The sequence below is a fragment of the Phocoena sinus genome, chromosome 12 (genome assembly GCF_008692025.1).
Source record: "Phocoena sinus isolate mPhoSin1 chromosome 12, mPhoSin1.pri, whole genome shotgun sequence".
NCBI lineage: Eukaryota > Metazoa > Chordata > Mammalia > Artiodactyla > Phocoenidae > Phocoena > Phocoena sinus.
Genome location: NC_045774.1, coordinates 28,384,485 through 28,410,437, shown reverse-complemented (window position 1 = coordinate 28,410,437; position 25,953 = coordinate 28,384,485). Strand labels below are relative to the sequence as shown.

The following is a 25,953-nucleotide window of genomic DNA, read 5'->3' as shown; positions in this document are numbered from 1 at the left end:
AAACTTTCATTTGTAAGGCTGGTCAGTATGTTACACATTTAGCAAACAGGAAATATCAAAGGAGATGAACAATTTTTTAACAATTGAGAGACAGGGACAGTAGTGGTTTTACATCTCATGTCATCCTCTTGGAGTCCAACACAGCGCCTCTTCTTAGCCACAAAAACATAGATTCAGATATAAGAAAGCCCAGGAGGGTCTACAAAAGTAGCAAGTCTTTCTAGACTGCAGGAATTTAAAAAGGGAAATCACATGGGCAATAAACTAGGTAATTATTCATCCTGGTTTGCCCAGGATAGTCCGTAGTAAGGAATGAGCACTCCCTTCTACTACCAAAGTGTCCCAACAATTATAATGGTAAATTATGTGTTCACCCTAGCAGTCAGGTAACTGTGGGTCTCCTTAGTCAAGTTATTCTAGTTTAATCCGAAACCATGGGCCATTTGAGTTTGCAAAAATGATACTTAATTCTCTTTAATAATCCCCAAATAAGTGCCTGAGAATAGTGATGAACCAAGACTGAGTCTGAGCTCCTCCCTGGACTGCTTTGACCATACTCTTTTGACCCAGCTCTGCTCTGCATTTGTAACTGAGAGGATATGAAAATGTCACTCAGGCTACTAATTTCTGTCCAACACATGAGCAGAACAGAGGATTTATAAATATTTAACATGGTAGGATAAGCAATTCACTGTATTTTTGAAATGCTACTAAGGAATATATAGTGGTGAATTAAAACTCCCATGATGTATATGGAAGCTTCTGCTACCTACAGAATAAAGGAATATTCTAAAAATTGTAGCATGCTGAGCAATAGAAAACTACCAGCAGCAAAAATATGACAGCCAACTAGCAGATTTATTGTTAAAAAAACACTAAAATTATTAATTATTCTAGGAAAGAGATAGATTATTAGCTTACTTGCCTGCTCAACTCACACATGAAGTAAATTCAAACAAAGCCATTCTAACTTAATTATACTGTCCTCAATCTCTTTACCTACTTAATAGATGGTACAAAAAAACTAAAAAGCCATATATCAATAATCTGCTTAATAAGCTGATAGGTGGAAATTTAGTCTTCTAATACTGATATCATACAAAATTCTGTTTTCCAATATTCATTTTCCCAAAATGTGTAACTGTCCAACTATTTTTTCTTACTAGGTTGTAAAACAAGCTTGTGATACTATGAAGAATAAGAAAGACACCTACAAGAAAAAAACAAAACAAAACTCAAACCACTATGATATAAAATTCTATTTACCAGAAGAGCTAAGGAATATTGTGACCTGCTTTATTGAGAATTATCTTATATCAATACTCCAAGAAAATAAACATACTTTTAAAAAGTATGAAAATCCAAATATGTTCTCTAATCATATTCAGAATGAAGACATCAGAGAACAGAGTAACTTCTTTGTTGATTCAGGATTTTCAGAGGGCTTCAGTCTTTATTATTTTGAGACAGTAGGTATATTTGCCATTTCACTTAATTATAAGTGTCCTCTTTCTTTCCTGACAAAGGTGCCATTGGCTTCCCCATCCCTACCAGTTCTAACATGAAATATCTAAAAAGACTTCAAAAGAAATACTTTGGCCAGAGGTATATAAATATCTATATTCTCCTAAAATCTCACCAAAGTTAGCATTGAACACAGTAACACATACAGAAGTAATCAAATGGATTAGATCTACTTGGTAGGAGACAGGTTTAATTACTTGTTTGTTGAGTCTGTCTCATAAAAGCATAGTACAGAAAGTATAAAGATGAATTAAGCCTGGTAATTTGAATTTACCGGTCATTTTGATTCTAGACAGAAGACAGTTTACTACAAAAAGTTACCTTTCCTTTATAACCTGATATAATAATCTTATGTATATTAACATTATATATATTAATTTTAAATTAAGAGTCTTACTCATAATTTTCATTCAAAATCAAGACAATTTGACATATACTCAGGGAAGTGACAACCGAAACTTCTCCCACAGAATAATTAGCTAAGGGTTTTTACTGCCTTTTTCTCTGCTTTTAAAAAAAATTTTTAATACACATTTTTTAAACTATTTTCATAGAATTTGGAAGAGTAAAAAATGTACGTAGACTACAATGAAAACTACAATAAAAACATTTCCCTGATAATTGAAAACTTTTTTCTAAAAATAGTCTCTAAAATATTTCATGCTTTGTTTCATGCATATTCAACATATTTACATACTTATTTAAAAGACTATATACCATTTCAGAATGAAAAGTTTGAAATATAGTGACTACCTTTCCCTTTCTTCGCCAGTCTCATCCAAGACCCATGCATATGCAAACGAAGATTTGCCAGCCTTTTTAGACTCTTGTTCATACTTATGCATAGTTCTTTTGTTTACATTACCCAGAAGATAAAGCAAATGGCCCATCAGAGTACTTTTCCCAGCATCAACATGACCTAAGGAAAATTGATTGAGGATTAATACTAGATACATTTTCTAGATGTTGTTCACAATGAGGCATTGCAGGAATATGTAATTCAATAGTTCATGTCAGTGTTTAGAGTAATAAATACCAATTTTTATCAAAGAACAGTTAAGATGTCTAAATGGAGGGAAAAAAGCATGTCTCTTTAAAGCGGGGAAATTTTCCTTTATTTCTGGAAATTAAGATTATCAATGAGACAGGCAATTTTCAAATGTTCATAAAATGAAAATGCCACAACCAAGTCTAATGACCTCTTTAGTAACTTGGCATTATTTCACCCAGAGTGACCTTGGAAACTTGACATTATGATGCAATGCCTCCTTGCTTCATGTTTATTTACACCCACAGAGAAATGCAGAGTGGTATGAGTTTCCATGCTGCCACTAGAAAGTTACTGGGCTTAAGCAGTTGACTGACAATCCAGAGGAACAAAGGGCATTACCAATGACCACTAGGTTGAGGAGTTGCTTCCCTCCTTGCCGCTTTTCCAGCTCTGCTTTGATATCTATTTGTTGCCTCAGCTTGCTAGACTTTTTCACTGGTGTCGGTGTTGAACTCTGCTCTTCTGATGCTTGAATGGTGTGGGATGGAAGGGCTGATTTAGAAGCGGTCTCAAGTACATCAGAAGAAACAAGGCCGGTATCTTCACTAGAATGTCCTTTTTGAGGTGTGTGGAAAATATGACCATTTTCTTCAGCAGTTACTCTACAGAAAGCATAGATAGGAATAAAGTGCTTAAAACAATTCGACTGACATCCTATAATGTCAGAAGAGCAGAGAATTTGTCTCTTCATATTCCTTACACTTACAGACCAAAAAATGAACTTCACTAAGTGGCTAGAGTCTGTTAAGGTGGAAATGATAAGTAGCTAGACCCAAACCACACAAATACATACATGGAAGATCCCAAGAGAAAAACAGACGACCAAAAACTAAGATAAGAAGAAAATATCCCATAAAATAACTGAAATTCAATGTGTAAGCCCATAGCTTAGCTATACAATCCTATCAAAACAGATGGCATAAAGGAGATATTTTGCAAAAATTGGCATTGTGTTCCTGGAGATAAATCAGTACTAAAAAAATAGCTTTATCAGTTTTATCCCTAACTCATTCCTCCAACCAGACAGAAACTTACAATTTTTTTTGCTCAAACACTATCCTTAAGGGAGATATTGCTAAATGTGTACATTTTCTTATTACTTTTGGCAAAAGAGTTTTAATTCATTAATTCAACAAACACTTGATTCACTAAAAACTATATTAACATATACTAGCACTGATGTTGAGAAGAAAAGATAAAGAAATGAAAAAGTTATCAACTGATCCCAAAAGCTTACAGTCTATTGAGGAACTCAGATATGTAAAGTAGAAGCAATACCATCTAGCTTAACTTATTTCCTCCTTGACAATGACATTGCCTCCAAAAGTAAACACTGATCTTATTTCTTCGATAGTTCTTGGACTATCCTCCATAGAAACTATAACAGTGCTATGCCACGGATAGCTATAAAGGATGTAATCTAATCAACCAGACTACGATTTGTCTTACCTTTCCTTCAACGACACAGAATTAGGACAAAGAACAGGTTAAATTGCAAGTTATTAAGAATGAAACCAATTATATGTGACTCAATGTGGATCTGGCAGAGAAGAATTACATACAGAAAGCAGTTTACAAAAATAACTTAAGGATTGCAGCTAATGGAAATGTATACGAACAGTAAATCTGTCAATATTTTCTTCTTGCCCACAATAACAAAAACAGATTCATTGTTCCCCCTCAGGGTGTTTTTACATGCTCAACACTGACCCTTCCTCCTATGCCTCAGGAAAAAATCACATTCGTTATATTTGCAACTTCATTAAAAGCCTCATATTCATTCCCATTTTATTTTGGTTTTGCAAATCTCCACTAACCAACTTTGGTGTTCACTGTTTAAACACTGCTTAGACAGATTAGCTTCATCTCAAACTACAGGGAAAAAATATCAGTATGTGGAAAATGTTCCCATTCTTTTTTTTAAGAGTCCAACCAAGTTAAGTAAATCAAATTTAAAATATAATTTGCAAACATTTATTTGAATGACCACAGCTAGTTCTCTAAAACAAAAACATGATAACTCTGCATTTAGGGGAGTAAAAAAAAACCCTACAAATTACAATGAAAGTATTCAACCAGAATGACTAGTCACGTCACAGAATCTGGTTCTGATCAGACCTGAGAGAAATCACAATCTCTGGCTGCAAATCTTTCTGTTTTCAGTGACAGAGGCTTTTCTTCAAAGGAAAGCTCACGCTAACTCCAACATGGAAAACAGATAAAAGCAGAACAGCTATGGCTGACACAGTGGGTTGAGGCCTGCAACTCAGCTCATCCACCCATCCAGGCAGCCCTGCTCAGGATAGGAAGAGCGTCACAAAACATGGCCTGACTCGATTATTTCATTTACAATTCAGTAACATGAAAGGTTTGCTTTTCTTTCACTTTCATAATAACATTCCCTTCAAGTAAATTTTAGGCAAACTGCAAATTAGTTCACTAAACTGTACAGTGTTAGAGAAAAGGGTCAAAGTAATTAGAAAAGCATCGACGAAAGTCTGTACTTAGTAAAAACTCCTGCGTAATATGAAGTAAAAGCTAATGTTTTAAGATTTTGAAAAATCTCAAAGATGAGGTCTAAAAATGACCATTCTGGGTTCAGGATTATAATTACTGACTGGTACAAAAGAAAGTATAGGTTGGTTGAATATTTTTTCAGGTGCTTTCTGATATAATTTTGTAACCTTATCTACTATTTTAAAGTGACCGGTCTGTTTTTTTTAAAACCATCTTTCCAAGAGTGGGAGTATTTCTACATGAATCTGGAGGCTTAATCTTTCTTTGAGTTATTTAAATGATACTGGAAAGCTAATAATTTAGATTGAAGAGGTTAAGCACAGAGTTATTTGTTCTCTATGCAAGGTTCTAACGATTTTTACTTACTGCACTTTCTAGAGAAATATTTACTATCTTTACTATTAGTGAAGAAAAAGTTTGCTGTTTCAGTTTCTTCTAAGAAATGCATTATCCTTTCTTTATAAGCTGCCACTGGGAATCACACTATGTAGAAATCTATGATGCTGAAATCTTGACTCAAAAGTGTTTATGTTTCTCTGTGCTTTCTTGAGACCAAATCAAAACAACAGCCTAAGTATTAACCCTACTATAAATGTCCCCCCAAAATCCTATAAAAGTATTTGAAGTAAATATAGCTTGTTCCTTGAGCAACTATATGCATTCTGAGTATCTCCATTTGTACTTGCAGACCTTTCACATTCTGATGACATCTCCCACAGGGCCACATCAAAATATTGGCTCACAGGCTGCTTTTTACCTTTATACTATTTCCAGGTTTATTTTTAAAATAAAATGTATTTCTCCAAGGACTCCGATCAATAAATATTTAAACAACTATTCTACGAAAGGAATATGATGATGAACATTAATGGTCCCTGTCCTCATGAAGCATATAGTCTTGTAAGATTTTGAAACGCTTGCATTATACTTGTAAAGCATAGAGGTGGGTTTCTAAGAATTATTTACTTATATTTACTATTTATTTTTTCTTGATCAGTTATTACCCATTATTTTTATAAATATTCACATAGATAACTATGCATTTACTTCTAATATATAGATTAATATACATAGACAAGTCTAGAATCAAGCCTATTTTCTCATTCCCTTTTCTTTGTACTATGCTCATCTGCATGTTGCTTTCTAAACCTTCTGCATAAGATTATAAAAGCCTTAGAACAAGGAATTGTGTATTCTATTTATTTTTTCCTCTCTCAATGAAAATAATTCCATAATAGGATTAAATGGCACTCAAGACATGAGAATAAAAAAGGTACTTATGATTCTTACAACCCAACCTTCATTCAGAGAGAAAAGACATACATTGAGCTTTTTGTTACTGAATCAGGATTCAGAATTATTTTAACGAGCTAAAGTTACTCAAATTAAAAATTAACTTTTTCATTCATCCATTTAACTAACATATACTGAATGCCTACTATGTCCTAGATATGGACTTCTTTCCCTCACTAAATTTGAAATCTAATGAATAAAGTCTTGCTTCTATAAAATAAAACCAAAAAAATGAACTAGGTAATCATTAACATTCTTCCCAACCAAGACTCATGGATACTTCTATTAATTTACATAAAAGAATGTTGTAAGGGAGAAAAAAATGGCTACTGAGTTTGTATTTCCTGAAATTGGGGAAAAAAAATCCTCTATCGTTTATATTTGATAATAGTGTTTCATGTCTGATAGACAAAATATATATAATTTATAAATAATAGATTTATGAAATGATTGAAAAACCTGAAAACTTTTAAAGAAGTTTAAAGTTAATGTCTTTAGGGGAACTAAGATCCCACATGCTGCATGGTGTGGCCAAAAAAAAAAAAAAATTAAAGTTAATGTCTTTAAACTGTGCTGTTATGTCTCAAGCAACCCACTTCCCTTGTCTATAAAAACTCCTGAGAGAATCCTAAAGACTGTGAAAAGAAAGAATAAATGAGTGCTACTAAAGTATGACTTATTATCATTTCTCACTAGATATTTGCAATTCTAGGTAAGTTTTATTTTATATTTTGTCTTTGTTATACTGATCCATTTTATTCAGTATGAAAATCTAAAAGAGTTTAAAGATAATAGTAAAAAAATTTTAATTAATGATTCCTTGATTCACCAACTACATTTAATTTCCAAACACTGCTTACTTACACCATCTAGTGGCAAAGGATTCCCTACCTCACAGTGCTAGATTTCACAAAATCATAGGTTTTTAACGTTAAAGTAGCTATATTTAATTTGTATAAGGAAACTGACAGTGAGGTAGGTTAATATACATAGGTAAGTCTAGAATCAAGCTTAATTTCTCATACCCTTTTCTTTGTACTATGCCATACTGAGGACCCATTATACTTCAATGATTATATTATGCAAAATTGAAATAGATTCTCTTTCCTACAGTCTAACAAGGAGACAATACTAATTTCAAAAAAGGGGGGAGGGGTTAAAAACCTTACCCAGGCACTTCAAATCCCATAGTTTGCTTCTTTCCAGATACAGTCATTTTAGCAACTTTTGGCACAATTTCAGATTCACTTCGAGATGACTGGGAATCTATTGATTTTCCTAATGAAAGAGTAAAATATAAAAGTCTAGTTAATTCAAATTGATTCCTAGAAACATTTATTACACACTAAATACATATTATGGTAATTTTCACAGAATCACATCTTTATACGTATTTTTTCTCTAAAAAATATTCAGCGAAATTTTAAAATGCTGAAAGAAATTCTTCTGTCACCCTATTCTGGGAAATCCCCCATTGTCAGGACTCTGCTGTGCTTAACCTCCACCAAATCTCTTCCTAATTTTGAACTGACTCTTAAGTTTCAGTATTAAGAGGTCACAAGGTGGTTTCTGCATTGAGCCTCATTCTGACATTATACGTAGACCCTGTATCTCCCTCTCCTACCACACCCTTTCACAATACTAAAATTGTCCGGTCAGTTAGCAGATGGCTAAACTATTTTTAATCGTGATACCTACAAACTGATGAGCAAGTTGAGAGTCTGCTGAATTGTGCTAGATACTGCATATATTTTACTTGCTCACAATACTAGACTTAGTAAGATATTTGATATCTCCATAGAATACGGGGGAAGAAGTCAACATAGAAAAAGTAAATTAAGAACATGAAGGAGAATAAATTACGAGCTAGATCAAAGTAAGACTTTTATGCATTTGATCCTTTAAAAAATATATATGAAATTCTTCAGAATGTATCTTTATTATTTTCAGTAAGAGTACCATCAGGATTGGGTCCACGTAAAACTATGGAAACCGCATTGCTACACTGGTAAATATATATACAGAAATTACTTTTAAAAATTAGAAAAGATAATTAATGTACATAATTCATTCAAAATGTTTGCTATTTGCTTACTATATGCCAAGCACTACGCTGGAAATATAGTGGTGAACAAAAGCAGACATAATCCTTGTACTGAGAGAGCTTACAGTCTAGTGGAGAAAACTGATCACAAAAAATAAAATTACGACTGTTATTAGTGTTATAATCTGTATACGGTACTATCAGATTTGGTGACAGGGCACATGAATTAGAGTGCTTCCATAGGAAAATGAGAGTTAAGTGAAGACACAAAAAATGAGCAAGAATAAACTACCCAGAAAGGAAGGGCATTCCAAGCAGAGAGTAGCTGTATGAGGGCCCTGCTGCAGGAGGCAGCATGGCCTTCAGAGGGAGTAAAAGCAGAGGGGAGAGGGAACACAGTTAAATGGAGCTGAAGAGGGGGGCAATGGCCAGGCAATGCAGGACCTTTAAGCCACAGCAAAGATCCTAATGCTTTTTCTAACACAACTGGAAGCCAACAAAATGATGTAAGAAAGTGGGGGGAAGGGAAAGAGAGGAGAAGATAAAACAGGGTCACACTCAAAGGAGAAGTCTGGGCTGGAGCATATATTTATGATTCATCAGCACATAATAAGCTGTTGAAGGCACTGACATAAGTGAGATCACCAAGGGAGAGAATACTGAGTAAGAAAAGGAGTGGTCTCAGGACAAAGCCTTGGAAGAAATTCAACCTTTAATCACAGATAGAGGACAGCAAGAAAGAGGACAGTGAGCCTACAAAAAGGTGACAGAGGAGGGCCGGGGAGGATGGTGCCCAGGAAGCTAAGGGAAGTGGCATCACCAGAGTCTGAAGTTGCTGTGCAGTCAAGTGAGATGACTGAAAACATTCACTAGTGACACGACTCCTTTAGATAAAGGTCATTGGTAGAGTTAGCAAGAACCATCTGAGAGAAGTGAGGGAAGGCAAAGCCAGAATGGGTTAAAAAAAAGAAGGTGAGAAAACAGGCAGCAAGTACATGTCCACTATCTCTTACGCATAATTCCAAAATCCAAAAGCTCTGAAAAATTAAGGTTTTTTGTTTTAACTCATTTGGAAGCAAAACCTGACCTGGACTAAAGTGAAGCTTTTTGTAGCCCTTATTTATCCCATTTAAAGTGGAAAGCCATACATTTCAGTGCAGAAATAACAATGTGATGATTAAATGGTGCTGCCCCAAATTCCACTGGGGTTATCATACCACAGACGTTAATGCTTTTCTCAATCCAAAAAATCTGATTTCTGAGTCAAATCTGGTCCCAAGGGCTTTAGATAAGCAATTGTAGATATGGACTAATGACTCTCTCAAAAAAATCTGGTTGGAAAGGGAGGAATGTGGTAGAATGGTAGCAAAAGGGAAACATGGCATCATCTGATGGGGAACATAAAACTGAAAGGGCTGGCTGAAAATTCAGGAAGAAAAAAGATCATGTCAGATATTTTAGAATTTCTGAGAATGTAGAGAGGGATGGGACATAAAGCACAGGTAGAAACTGAACTAAAATAGGAGAAAGGCACTTTTACTGTAATAGAAGCCAGATCTCAACATTCTCATACAATGCTGAGAAGCTAGAAGATGAAAACCCCTGACAGTTAGCTTCTATTCTCTCCATAACATAGCAACAAGTTACCTGGTGAGACTGAGGGTGAATAAGAAAAGTAGAAAGACTGGTGAAGCAAATACAGTTTTCAATAATCTTTGCACAAAGAATGAGTTGAATACACACAAAAATAGGGGAATCGTTGGATAGTATTGAGGGCCCATTTAAGATCTGCAATAACGAATCTGCAGTGGAATCCATCTGCCTATCCATGTGGCTTTTTCCAGCAAGGTTCAGCCATTCAGGAACAGGCACAGAGAAGACACTGACTGACTGCTACATTCAGAGTGAAGTTTCTACCCAACAGGTACAAAAAAAGGGCAGAGTAACAAGGTGGTTGAAGGTACTGGCAACAAAAGGGGGGAAAGTTATTGAAATGATAAATAATAAGCTCTAAGCTGAATTAAACAAATAAAATGACAAAGGAAGAGTACTGATGTACTAAAAGAAAGTTGAGGGGTCCAAAGGTCAAGAAAAGGTAACGATGTAAGAAGTACAACTAGGTGGCTGTTGTCAGAATGGGACAAGCGGTTTCATGATTTCGGAAGAGGTGGAGTTACAGTGAATTGCTGATGAGAGGGGAAGGTCACTGGAAATGAGGGGGTCAAGGAACTGCAAGTCCAGGCCGCTGGACTTGTTTCTCCACATTGATGCATAAGCTATGATCATGAAGAGCTTAGGGTGTAGAAGAACACTGTCAGCCATCTTCCAAAGTCTTGATGAATAAGGAAAAGTAACCATGAGATTGTTCAAGAGATGAGAGCAGTGAAGAGTAATAAAAGGCTGGTTCGGGCAAAAGACAGAAACTTCAAAGGAGCAGAGATGGAAGGGGAGAAAAGGAAGGAGGGTGGGTGAAGGAATAATTGTTGGAAAAGGCAGAAAAGAAAATAAAGTTGACCTTCCAGACCCTGGGGTTTGAGAGGATATACATGAAGTAAGGCAAGGAAGTAGAAAAAAACACTAGGAAAACAGATTGAGAATTGTGGAGGGGTTTGATTTCCAGGATAAAAGCAGTTCCAAAGTTCTAGCAAAGGTAAAAAAGAGTGAGAGGTGAGTGAGTGATAAGGAAGGAGGAAACTGAGAGCATGATGGTGATGGTGATGGTGATGGTGATGGTGATGGTGATGGTGATGGTGATGGTGATGGTGATGGAGATGGTGATGGTGATGGTGATGGTGATGGAGAGGAGGGGGCAGGGCAGTGGTGTGTGTAGGTGGGGAGAACACCCTGACTGATAGATGCATGGCAGACTTTGGCCTCCGTCAAAACAGGGAAAAAGAACCATAAAGCATAAAAACGTCTCAGTCCAGGATATACAGGGCTAATCCCCACTTCCTATTAAGATTAATTTTAATACCTTCTATTTTGTGTGTAAAAAATCCCTTGACTCACTTATACATTTAGTACATTGAATTAATGTTGACTTTTTTTAAAAAGTAGGTGGGTCTTTAAGCAAAGAAAAGTCACAATATGAACCTGTAATATTTCTGGGGATGCAGTAAATATATTATTTTTCATTTCTGGTGATCCTATCTAGACGATATCAAACCTCAAACCTAAGATGTAGTATTTCAAAAATTTGGTTATGTAAATGAAAGTATTTTTTAGAGGAAAAAGTACTACAGATCTGAATATAACCCATTAAAGCAATGGTTCATAAACTTTTTTATTTAGGTCAGATACCCCTTTGAAATAGCTAATGAAAACAATGGGATACTCTTGGCAGAGAAATACAGCACACACAAAATTTTGCATGCTATTTCAAGGGGTTCAATAATTCCAATCCTAGAACCCTCCACTTGAGAGATAACCTTGATTCAGGCTAGCTTGGAAATATGTTAATTCAATTTGATGTTCTCCATAGTCAATGAAAACATACATTTAGTAAATTTTCCATTAAGCTGTTATTAATGGCAATGTGACATACTTTGACTTATCCAACCGCATTACACAGTCCCCCTCGTAACTACCATCATGCTGATGACAGGCAAAATCTACTGACAGAGGTCAGAAATGAACTAATAACTAAAATAATCAGTCATGGATCAGTAAGAGATACATATATCCATCACATAAAAGTGTAAAATGTTTACTGTATTCCTTCATCTTCCCCAACCAAATAACAAATTCATTTTCTGTAAAACAACCTCAAGAAATTGAGCACTGAAAGTCCCAAAATAATGGCAGCATATGGAATGAGTACTGGATGCAAATAAGGAGCTTGGATTCTGATTCCTGCTCTGCCACTAATTAACTGTTACCTACCTTACAGCTTAAACAGTTCATTTAATTTCACTAGCTTCCGTTTTCTCATCTACATAATGAAGTAAATTAAACAGTTTCTAGTTTTGTGGATGTATGTGTCTGTGACTCCCAAACCATTAAGGTGTCCTTTAAATCAAATAGCCTACTAGGAGGTTAAAATGTGCCATTCCAAAGAAAAGTACCAATGTCCTCCCCCAAGTCATGTAAAACCCACCCACCAAATCATGGTCACCAGAAAGAAACATGTTCTGAAGATTCATATATTAGTGATTAATATATTAGTGACTAGTGTTCAGTCTCTAGTAGGATGAAGAATTGATCATCCTTTAGATTTTTCATTTGGATGAAAATAACAGCTACCCAGTTCATCAAGTCCAACCTGCTTGTTTTGTAGACAAAAAAAACAACAACAACAACAAAACCAAGGAACAAAGAAGTGACTTCACCTTAGCAGCAGGGCATGCTGCTACCTACCTGTCCACTTCTCCTTTCTCATACTCCATTTGTCTCTAAAGCAACGTTTCTTCTATCCCTAGTGGTTACCCCTTGCTGGACTACTTCTTCCAGAATTCTACTGTTTCCTTCCTGGGGTTAATATCTAACCAGCAAAATCTACTTGCCTCTGTCTCTTGAATATGAAGTTGTCTAGGTCCCTTTCCTGAAGACATTTTTCAATGTATATTCCTTTGTAAAGGATTCAAAGCCAAATTTCCCTAGCACCACACGATTGTCATAGACTTGCTGAATTTAATGAAACTTCCTGCTTACATATCCACAAGATTTACGCTCTTTCGACTAATTCCTTTCGTCTTTACAACACAATCGATATTAGACTAACTAGCTCTTTGAGGATAAGAAGTGCCTCATACACCTGTCCACATAGTACAAAGCACACAACACAGTGCTCTACTCACAACAAGCATTCAAGAAACAGAGTTTAATGATCAACCCCTAAGGGTTTAAGTTTTGAAACCATGAGTTGATCTCTATTGTTTTTGCAAGTTATCTTAGTTCTCTTCTTAAGGCAATAACCTCAATTTACTCTCTACCTACTTCCTGCACTTATAATCAGCCACCTTGGACTTCCCTGGTGGTGCAGTGGTTAAGAGTCCGCCTGTCAATGCAGGGGACACAGGTTCTATCTCTGGTCCAGGAAGATCCCACATGCCACGGAGCAACTAAGCCTGTGCACCACAACTACTGAGCCTGTGCTCTAGAGCCCGCGAGCCACAACTACTGAGCCCAGGTGCCGCAACTACTGAAGCCTGTGCCCCTAGAGCCCGTGCTCCACAACAAGAGAAGCCACTGCAATAAGAAGCCCACGCAGCGCAACGAAGAGCAGCCCCCGCTCGCAGCAACTAGAGAAAGCCCGTGTGCAGCAACGAAGTCCCAACACAGCCATAAATAAATAAGTGAATGAATGAATAAATAAATAAAATACCAGCCACCTCCTAGTGTTTAGAGCGCTGGGTTCTAGAAAGTCCATCTGGCACTTCCTATGGGCACTCTTGTATGCTTTCCTGCCAGGAGGTTTTTATATGCTCTTTTTTACCTTCACAGCAACCACGGAGAATGGGTATAATTACTCCTACTTTACTTTAGAGAAACTAAAGTTCAAAACAGTTGATTTGCCAAAGATTATGAGGCCTTGGGCAGTGACAGAGCTAGATTAAAAAAAAGGTATGAATCACATTTTTTTCTTTGATGTGGACCATTTTTTTTTTAATCTTTATTGAATTTGTTACAATATTGCTTCTGTTTTATGTTTTGTTTTTTTGGCCCCGAGGCATGTGGGATCTTAGTTCCTTGACCAGGGATCGAACCCGCACCCCCTACATTGGAAGGTGAAGTCTTAACCACTGGACCGCCTGGGAAGTCCCTCAAAGAGTTTATACACTATTCTGAGACAATTATAAACACTGTGGAGATTAAGTTGTAGAAAGAATAAGCAAGAGTATTCTATGTATGCGCCTGAGTAATTAGGAACAACTTAACAAATGAAATGAGCTTTGATCTGACCCTGAAAAATAAACAAAAAGGAGGAGAAAATAACATGGAAAAGTCATTTGTAAGGGTTAATGGGGCAAATATTCTGAAAAAGACTGGGCAGTGATCAATAAATTTTTAAAGACTATATAACTGAAGCTTTGAAGGAAAGAACTCTTTAAACGAAAAAGATCTTTTATAGATTTATTTTCAAGGACTATTTTCTCATTCAATAAGTAGAAAGTAAAACAATATTAAATATTCTAAAGTAGGGAAGATAATAACTGAGACTATTTAGAAATGGGAAAGGCTAAATTAAGAAGAGGTAAGAGAAAAAACCATAGAAACTTGTATGTAATAATGATTTCTTCATAAAAGATGTTGCCATGTCCTCCGGAGCCATTAATGAGGCATCCCCCACTCTTCAGTCCTAGGGTGCTTTAAACTCTACGGATATCTTCCACCCTGCAGTAATCAGTTCTAATCAGCATGGCTGGAAATCTAAGGCTCTGCCACCAAAACATTCACGACCTTGAGCCTTGACCTAGTCATCAAATACTCCAGAGACTGAGTTTATCCCATGTGCAAAATAAGGGTATCACCACCAATACCATCTACCTGACAAAGATTTTGTAATAAATATTATACTTGTAAAAGCACACCAACTATTTTAAAATATTCTCAACAACAACAAAAAAGACCTTATTCTATGCAATTATCTCATCATTGTTCATAGAATATCCTTGCCAGAAAACTCATAAGTCAAAAATAATTACTGAAGTTTGTGGTCAATACATATTTACTGTAAGTATCTTTAGTTTGACTGGATGTTGTTGCACCCATTAACCGCCTTTATTTTTAAAATGATTTTAGGCATTTATAGGATCAAAAAGTGCTAGAATAAACATGCACCTAGTCACAGATAAGCAGTAACACAAAAAGTATACCTCATCTTGGCTTGAACCCAGTGGTTTTTTTAATTCGCTTAAGTGTCATACAAGTTAAGTTTCAAGAGTACATACAAAAAAAAGAGAAGAACATGCTATGCTGATGTTCATCTGGAAAAGTAAATGTGAGAGAATGACCAATAAAATTTTTAAGTTAAGGATAATGATAGGGGACTAGAACTACCACGATATCAAATATCATAAAGCTGAAGTAAGTTAAAATGTGGTAATGGCACAAAAATAGCTTGATGAATTAGAATAGAGCATCTGTAAATGAACCAATTAATAGTAATATATTTATGTTTGCTATACATAAAAATAAGAACTGAATGTTCTTATAGGAGTATATATGTTACACAGTTTTAAGTAGGAATTCAACATATGCAAAGAGATGTTTCAAATCAGTGGGAAGAGAATGGGTTATATTCAATATTGTATTGGGAATACTGGCTATCCATTTGAGAAAAAGACTCTATCATATGTTTATGGTGTTTCATACATAAATTCCTTGTTGATTAAAGATATGAAGAATACTATAAAAATATATTTAATTTTCAAATAAGACTGACAAATTTTACATAAAATTTTTTAAAATTTTCCCTGATTAAAGATACCACAAGCCAACATAAAAGTATGTGAGGAAATACATACAAGGGGTTAATATATGTGTGTGTGTGTGTGTGTGTATAAAGAGCTCCTACAAACCAATAAATAGACCAGTTCAAAATACACAAGTCAAAGAAAGGTGTGGCAGAGGAAACGGGGTGGGGTGGGGGGGGTGGGGACGGATAAGCAGGAGGAGCGAGGGGAGGACTGAAAAGAGGAGATGGTGGAAGAGGGGGGACAAACGGAAAAACAGCACAGAAGAATAAGTAAAAGGATTTCTACTTTTTTTTATTAGCATCCAGCGTTGCAAAGGGAAATGGGGAAAAGAGCACTATCTGACACCGTTGGCAAGAGTACAGCCTGGTACAACCTTTGGCAGGGAGAAAATCTGATAAAATAAAAAACTTTACTATATACACTATATTTCTGGGAATGCATTCTACAGAAACACTAACGCTACTGTGCAACAATATATGAACAACACTGTTTACCGTGATGCTGCCTGTAATGGTGAAAAAACTGGAGATGGACCTCAATAAGGGAATGGTTAAACAAATTATGATGTATCCAAACAATGAAATAATTTGCTTCAGATAAAATAGTAAACCTACATGCTTGAAAACAATAACACGTTAAATGGGAAAAGCAATTGCAATATTATACAGCAAAGATGCTATATTATTATGTTATTGGCATTAAAAAGTCTACAAGAATGTAAGTGAACTTTTAAAAGAGATTACCTCTACAGAGAAAGAGAAATATCGTATGAAGAATCTAAAAAGAAATGATACAAATGAACTTATTTACAAAACAGAAACAGAGACTCACAGACTTAGAGAACAAACTTATGCTTACCAGCGGGGAAGGGTGGGGAGAAGGGATAGTCAGGGAGTTTGGGACTGACATGTACACACTGCTATATTTAAAATGGATAACCAACAAGGACCTACTGACAGGGAACTCTGCTGAATGTTATGTGGCAGCCTGGATGGGAGGGGAGTTTGGGTGAGAATGGATACATGTATATGTATGGCTGAGTTGCTTTGCTGTGCGCTTGAAACTATCACAACATTGATAATCAGTTTTACTCCAATATAAAATAAAAAGTTTAAAAAAAAGTTATTACTTCTAGAGAGTGATATTAGGAAAGAGAGGAAGTGACTTTTCATATCAAAATTTACATACTTCTATGTTACAATGACTATGTATAATTTTTATAATTAAAAACCTTTAAGTGAGAAGCATATATATTAAAACATTTCAAAACACTAAAACCTTATTTCTATACTATTCTTCAGAGATGCTCTTGATTTTTTCTTATTTCATGTTTTGAAACAAAGGTACAAAGTTCATCCAATCAATAATCCAATGACAACTTTATATTCAGAATGCTCTAGTAAGGCTGAAAGTAATGCTCTAAACAGTTTTGTCTTTTGTGTTAAGTAACCCCTTGTTAGGTTCTGAGGCTTCTTGACAGCAAGGACTGAATCTTTTGGATTTTTCTATTTCCGCAACCAAAGTATGTGATACATGGCGCATCATTTATACATGTCTGTTGAATGCTGAATTGAATAAACAAAATAATTTCCTAATAGCTCTTTCAATGCTCTAATAAATTCCTAAAGGAATGAAGGTGAAAACTAAAGGGAATTATAAATGTGACGTCTTTGAACATGTCATCTCTTACGGGGAAAACAAAACATGGTCAAATCTATCCTGCTCTTCTCAGATTTTCTAAAGCAGGATTTCTCAACCTCAGGACTACTGACATTTTGGGCAGGATATTTCTCTGATGGAGGCAAAGGGGTGTCCCAGGTATTGCAGGATGCTTAACAGCATCCCCGAAATGTCTACAGACAGGGCCAAATGTCCTTTGTGGGGCAAAATCACCTCCAGTTGAATACTGCTCTAAATAGTTATTAACAAAAGAATTAAATACACATTATATACCCAATAACCACTCCATGTCAAAATCCTCCAATTCAACTCTCACTTGAGAGTCTGGTAAAGTAGGTAAGACATAGACTCTGCTGCCACATAGCCTGGGTTGAATACAGGCCCTGCCACTTTAGTTATGTGACTTCAAGTAAGTCACTTCACTTCCCTCAGTGCCTAGTTTCTTCATCTGTAAAATGATAACAATATTAGAACCTACCTAATAGGTATGTTAAGAGAATTTAATGAGTTAACACATGTTAAGTGTTTAGAGTAATGCCTGGCATATATTAAGTACTGAATGATTCATACCACATTGAATCTATAGACACAAATTACTCTCTGACAATCACATATTAATTCATGGTGGGGAGGAGGGAAATTGTCAGCTGTATGACACTGTGCTAGGTATTGGAATAGACAGATCAAAGAATAAGACATGATTCCTATCCTCAAGAAACCTTAAGTCTAATAGAGATACCACACAAACAGTATTACAGTATGAACTGCTATAATGCAGGTACAGTGACAGTGCATAGGAAAGGTACTAACCCACCATACTGGAAGAATTAGGCAAGGTTTCCTTCAAAAGATTCCTAATGAATCTTGGAGGGAAAAATAAGGAACAGGGGCTCAGGGAACGTGACACAATGCATACAACTGACAGTAGATCGGCATGGCTGGGATATAGGGAAAGAGATTAATTGTGTGAGACTTAAGGACAGAAAAACTGGCAACTCATTTAGGGCCACATATAACATTTAGGTACTTAACTTGATTTTTTTTTTTTTTTTTGCGGTACGCGGGCTTCTCACTGTTGTGGCCTCTCCCATTGTGGAGCACAGGCTCTGGACGCGCAGGCTCAGCGGCCATGGCCCACGGGCCCAGCCGCTCCTCGGCACATGGGATCCTCCTGGAGCGGGGCGCGAACCCGTGTCCCCTGCACTGGCAGGCGGACTCCCAACCACTGCGCCACCAGGGAAGCCCCTTAACTTGATTTTGAAACATAAATGCCACTAAAAGAATTTAAGCATTGGTATGACATACCATATTGTGCTTTAAAATGAATTGTGGAGACAAGACTGAGAGAAAGCACACAGAAAATTGTTGTACTGATATGCATAAGGAATTCTATGAACTGACGTAAGATAAGAACGATGGTGATGGAGAAAGGGTTATTTAAAAGATACTACAAGGTAAAATTAGGAACGTTTGCTGCCGGAATGTATGTAGGAAAGTGAGAGAAAGAACAGTTCCCAAATTTTCTAGCAAGGAAAAGTGGATGCCTATGTCATTACCCAATAGAGAATACATTCAAGAGAGTTAAAGAAGTCTGCTGGTCAGGATACTGCTTCTCTTCGATAGTCTTTTATTCAAGTGCAAAATTAGAGCAGTCCATAGAGGAACTGCTTCCTCCTAAATAGATGGAGATTGCCACCAATATTTTGTGTTTTTTTAAACACTGCTTAGACACTATCTCGGGTCTTTAGTTTTTCAAGTTAAATTATAACATTTACTTGGCATGGGGGACACAAGATGGCTAATACTCTCTGTTATCAGGTAGCTTTCATTCTAGATGTGATGGACATGTAGAATGACAAGACTGAAAGAAAATATAAACAAAGAAATTAAGAGAATTTTGCATGAGACCATAAGTGCTATGACTACAGCTGAGCAAGCACCACAGCATAGGAAATAAGTAAGAGGGGACAAGCATGAGAGACAATATAGTAACAGAATATGGTGATGAATTAAATGTTAGGGAGGCAAAAAAACAGAGATCTAAATCCCTAGGGCTCTAAATTAGATATGAATATAGAACACATTGGATCTGAGATTCTTTCAAGACAAATAGAAATTGGATAGAAACCTGGATAATTGAGTCTGCAGAACAGAAGAAATGAGAGCACCATTAAAACACAAGAAGTAACTTGAGACCCGGAAATGGATGAAATAACTTACAGAAAATGAAAGGTGAGAAGGTAGCAAATGTCCAATGAAGGAATGCTGACTAACAGAGCCAGGCAGAAAATAAGCGTTCACATTCCTTGTACAGTCCCTACATGGAATTGAGGTTCATGCAATCATGCAAATTTGCAGGTTGTATTATTAAAGGTCATTTGGTGCAGTCCACCATCTTATAGAAGAAACTTTAAGTAGATTTCTAAAGATCACGAGCCTGATAAATGGAGTCTTTTCCTTCAGGCTGTTTCCAAGGCACCCTCTCCGTTCTACCATGTTTCTGGTTGCACTTCCTCAGGACCTCATGGAAGGGGATTTCCCAAGATAACCAAACCAGGTTTATTTTGAAGTTAAAAGTATACGAAACTTGCTCAATCAAGTGCCTCTATAAAATGTTAATGCTCTGTCCAAATCATGATTTTCTGATTTTTAGTATCTACTCAGATACTTCTGATAATAATGTTCAAATCAGTAATGCTGACTTCATTTAACGTTTGCATTTCAAAATCTCCTAAGAATACAGTTAGAGCCTAGCGGTTAAATCATTCTCAGCATAACAAAGAAGTTTCTATTTAGTACAATTTTAATTTCCAGTGGGAAATTACAAGGGTAGGCTAGTCTTCCTCTAATAACAAACATCTAGATACTGTCTTCTTAACCTTTTGCTTATGCTCATTTTAGGTGGGGAACATGACATTTAGGGCCTAAAGCATACGTTACAGCATAATACTATCAATTTTAGGTCACACATGATAATCCCAAATTCTTTTATTTATTTATTTATTTGCGGTACACAGGCCTCTCACTGCTGTGGCCTCTCCCATTGCAGAGCACAGGCTCCGGACGTGCAGGCTCAGCGGCCATGGCTCACGGGCCCAGCCACTCCACGGCATGTGGGATCTTCCCGGACTGGGGCACAAACCCGTGTCCCCTGCATCGGCAGGCGGACTCTCAACCACTGCGCCACCAGGGAAGCCCCCCAAATTCTTGAAAATGATAATTCCAGACCAAAATGATGTGACTTGAAATAAAAAACCTTTATTGTATATTTTGATGGAGCATATATTGTTTTCATCTGTATTGTAAAATATCAATATAAGTATGTGCCTTACCTCTCCAACTAACCTCTGAGCTCCAAGTGTATTTTTAAAACTTTTTCCACAAGATCCAGTCCAGTGGCCTAGTACATACTAGACACTCAAATATTTACTAAGATTACATAATCTGATATATGGAAAAAAGTAATATATTCTCTGAGCCAGGGATTCTCAGCTTGGGAGGAGAAGGTAGATCAAGAAAACAAGCACAGCCTTGCCCCCGCCCCCTCTGAAAATCATTGTCACTGACAGATCTGATGCTGACAAGAAAGTGGTATATCTCAGGTGTCCTGGGACAGAAAAAATTATTGAGAATGACTTATCTGGTATAAAACTAATTTTATAGATGAAGAAGTGAGGTTCATGTAAGTTAAACAATTTGTCCAGTTTAACATTCTTTGCAAATTATATCTTGTTGCCTGGTCTGACGTTCATAACTAAAAAGATGTTTGAAGATCTGTCTCAAGTCAGGAAACTAGTTCAAATGACCTTTTAAGGTTCCTGCCCTCATACTCCTAGTTTTAAAAAATAACTACTTAGCCTATTCAGTGAGAATCTCTCCCCCACATATATACATTAAATCTCTAAATGACATCAACTGTAAAATGTTTGAACATTTTAATACTATTAGCCACATCAAATAGGATATTAGTTAATTAAAACTGTTCTCTAGGAAATAACATTCTTAAATCCAATTAAAAACAACCAAGGTTTGTTTTCTGGTTTGTTTCACATAAAATCCATAACTAAACATGAGAGGATTACAAGGGACATTTAAAAAAATAAGCTTGTTTACCTGATGGCATTAAGTAATTTCAAATTTGAATAGGACCTATAAAGATGTGAAAGCACTAGTTCAGAACAGTAGTTTTTGTTTAAATTTAAAATGCCTTTTATAATTTTTTAATCAATATTTTTAAAGTAGTCTGTGGATCAAACTGGGACGTAAAAATTGACTCCACGTTTAAAAATGTGTGCTGCAGTTAGAAAATGAAAAAAGGGAAAACACAGGATACAAAATTGTATGTATAACTGTATGTACAAACCTTAATAACATAAAAAATAAAAATGCATAGGAAAAAAAATAAAAGGAAATGTGGCAAAACACAAGATTTTTGTCTTTGGGTAAGAAAATCATGAGTGGGACTTTCCTGGTGGTGCAGTGGTTAAGAATCCATCTGCCAATGCAGGGAACATGGGTTCAAGCCCTCGTCTGGGAAGATCTCACATGCCGCGAAGCAACTAAGCCCGTGCGCCACAACTACTAAGCCAGCACTCTAGAGCCTGCAAGCCACAACTACTGAGCCCGTGTGCCACAACTACTGAAGTCCGTGCGCCTAGAGCCTGTGTTCTACAACAAGAGAAGCCACCGCAGTGAGAAGCCCGCGCACCACGACAAAGAGTAGCCCCCACTCACCACAACTAGAGAAAGCCCACACGCAGCATCGAAGACCCAACGCAGCAAATAAATAAATAAATAAATGACAAAAAAGAAAATCATGAGTGATTTTTCCCCTTTTTCTACATTAAAAATATATTACTTTGATATTTAGGAAAATAGTAAGTTAATAGGTGATTTGAAAGACTTCAAAAGGAAGAAATTCTTTTTGTATTTATATGGTTAAGATAGAAGACAAGTTTACAACTTAAAATCATTCAGATCAAAACACCCTGAGTTTAAAAAACATTTAAGGTTCTTTTTTTTTTAAACTGAGGTTTTCCAGGTAAATACAATTTTTGCCATCAATCATTATAGTTCCTATAAATGTTTCAATATGGGCATACCCACAAAAATAAAGATTTTCAAAATTTCAAAGAAATGAGTGTTAAATTTTCAATGAAAAACTATTTCAAATAGAAAATCATTTCACTGAATCTGACTACACGTTTAAATTCTAGTTATCAGATGTACATTCAGAAAGCACACCAACTAGGCTACAGAGAATAAACCACTTCCTTCAATATTACAACCACACTGTGATTTCTTTAGCATGAATTATGTTTTCATTTTAAAACATCCTTCATATAGCATAAACTGCCTCGTCAAATCCATTATGCAGTATCCATCTCCTATGACACAGAAGACAAAAATGTTGTATCCTAAAAAAATATTCACTGGGATCAGATTTCAATTTTCTATAAATATCATTGAGCCGGCAATCTTAAAAATTAAAAGAAACTTTTGATGAATAGATTTCAACCTTATATTGGGCTGGATTATATGCCTTGAAGTAGTATCCACAAAATTTTATAATCCATGTAATTAATTAAATTATATTAGGACCAATAAGAGTTCTTGCTACTTCAAGAGTTAAGAAATAAAGGCAATACTATGTTACTAATAATTTTCCTTTAAAAAAGCCATTTATATTTCATTTTTAAATATTGCTGTAATAAAAATTTTGTTAGACCAGAAATAGGACAGCCTATAAAACAAAGCCTTTTATTTTACAGAATGAAACTGTATATAACAAAACCCTTTTTCAAAAAACTAGACAAATGTAGCAGTGTTCCTCACCATTCTTCCCTAGGCCTTCTGTTTTAACTTATTCTAAACTCTCCCTGAGAGCTCTAATCTATATCACAATCGCTGGAATTATCTACCCTTAAGCATCTCCCTAACAAGTCCTGTTAATCCTTCATGTCTTAAGCTTCGGCATGATGTTATTAAGGGCAAAGCTAAGAATGTATATTTGAGAAATGCCTCCTCAACAACACAGAATAATCTAAATATAATGAGCTCCTACTGTCTGCCAAGAAATGCTATAATGGCTTCATTTAAGACTTCATTTAACATCAAAACTACCCTAAAAAATAAGAATTATTTTTATCCTAATTTTGCAAATGAGAAAACTGTGACACAGGATGTTAAGTAATTTGCTAAGCGCACACAGCTAACAGATAGGTGGTTCCACTAGAATGTAAATCCAGTCTACACAAGCAGCTGTGCTCTTCCAAATTACTGTGGAAACTAGCAGTGAGAATCAACAATTTCTAGTCATAAAATCAGAAAAACACTAAACATTTAGGTAGAGGAAAAGGCACAGTAGAAATAAAAGGCTCATAGTATGCATATGAGCTGAAATAAGGAAAAGAGTTAATAAGAACCTTGCTGAAAATTTCAAGAAAGGAGTCCAACTAGCAAGAGACGATAAATGATAATTAAACTGGCATTAATAATCAAATTACATGAATTTTCATTAATATTCTCATTATTTAGGTGTCATTTACACCATTTTATTTTAGTGACTGTAAAATACACACATGTGCACACATACATGGGCCTATACAGATTCAATTTAATCCTTATTTCAACTTTGTCTTCAATTTCTTTCCTAAATTCTATCTTTGAGATTTTCAAGAACATGACTGTAAAAAGGGAGAGGCTGCTGTATTTGAATAATCCTAAACAATTTAAGTTTTAAAAAGATATACACAAAATGGGAAGGGGGAGGGATAAATTAAGAGTCTGGGATTAACATATACACACTACTATATATAAAATAGATACTACTATATATAAAATAGATAACCAACAAGGACTTACTGTATAGTACAGGGAACTATACTCAATATCTTATAATAATCTATAAGGGAAAAAATCTAAAAAGGAATAGATACATATAACTGAATCTCTTTGCCATACACCTGAAACCAACACATTGTAAATCAACTATACTTCAATTTTAAAGAAAAAGAATTAAAAAAAAGATATACGGTAGATCACAACCATCTCCACACTTCATCTTGAATTCATAATTGGGGCAAAGAGTCATTCCTAAATAACTTAAGAAAACTTAGTAATATCCAATATTATCCAATATCCAGAAATAACTCCATAATAACAAATGTAATGAACTTTAAAGCAATTAGTAAAGGGAAGGAAAGGGAAACTAATATTGTTTTAAGATACTACTGTATGGTACAAGCTGGGTTAAGGATAAATCATAATACTTTGAGATAGATAATATTTTTGCCATTTTAAAGAAAAAAACCAAATCTCAGAGAAATCCAGTAAGTTTACAGATAGCAAATGAAAGAGCTAGATTACAAAACTATAATCTGAGAGCTATCATCCTTTTCTACTATACCACATGCCACTGGTCAGAGCATAAAGTTGATGCATCTTTTAAATTCTAATGAAACTCTGAAAGAAAATAAAGTTCGACCACTTTTTACACTTTACACAGAAATAAATTTTAGAGGAATTAAATGTCTTAAATGTAAAAAACTCACATAATATTTCTCTCAAAAGAAAACTGAGAATATTTATAACCTAGAGGTTAAGGTTCTTTTGGTTTTTTTTTTTAATCCAAGACTGCAAGTTAAAAAGTTAAAGTTAGATATAATGGCATCCAAGTTTTAAATTCTTCTGGAAAGATACCATAAATAAAGAAAATGAAAAGATTGGGAAAATTATTTACAATGCATATACTAATAAAAGATTAATATCTATAATACCAAGACTTCAATTAATAAGAAAAAGACAACCCAATTAAAAAATGGGCAAAGGATATAATTAGCAATTCACAAATTCAAATTGCAAGTGAATATATGAAAACATACTCAACTTCGTTAATGGTCATGGAAATGAAAATTAAATCAGCAATGAGACATTAACTTCTTACCTGTCAGACTGTCCAAAATGAAACATAACACCTCTCATAAAGCAAAGGCCATATCTATTTAAAGCAAACAGTATACCTTTAAAATAGCAATCCCACCACACAGGATCTATCTGATAGAATCAAAAGCCCTAGTTTTTAAGGATATGTACACAGATGTTCTGTAAACAGAATAGTTCATAGAAGCAAAAATTGGAAATAAAATGAATATCCTTCAATATGGGAAATCTTGAATAAATTGTAGCACAGCCATACCACGGAATATTATGTAATTACCAAAAAGAATACATTGGAAAATACTCCAGTTAACAGTGTATTATAAGGAAAATGAAAATTATAGTACATTCTTTTTTTACAATAGTAATAAAAAATCCCTCTATGTATATGTGTCTATTTTTATATATTAGGTGAAAATAAAGAAATACATGGAAGAATCTATATCAAGCTGTTAAAAATGGCTGAGAAGATAGGCAATCCCCTCAAA

The 25,953-nt window shown here is 35.3% G+C and overlaps 1 protein-coding gene across 5 annotated transcripts in view; it reads right to left on the bottom strand.

Moving 5' to 3' along the window:
* HBS1L (HBS1 like translational GTPase) overlaps positions 1-25,953 on the bottom strand; it is an 82,756-nt gene that overhangs the window by 22,586 nt on the left and 34,217 nt on the right. For 4 of the 5 annotated variants that reach the window (XR_004352579.1, XM_032651650.1, XM_032651651.1 and 1 more), the window contains 3 exons: positions 7,555-7,663; positions 2,915-3,177; positions 2,278-2,443 (listed from right to left, as the gene is read on the bottom strand). Coding sequence is in view for 3 of the 5 variants with exons in the window: in XM_032651650.1 (XP_032507541.1) it covers positions 2,278-2,443; positions 2,915-3,177; positions 7,555-7,663 (538 nt within the window). In the remaining 2 variants the exon portion in view is untranslated. The remainder of the gene's footprint in view (positions 1-2,277; positions 2,444-2,914; positions 3,178-7,554; positions 7,664-25,953) is intronic. The other variant, XR_004352580.1, reaches the window with a different exon arrangement.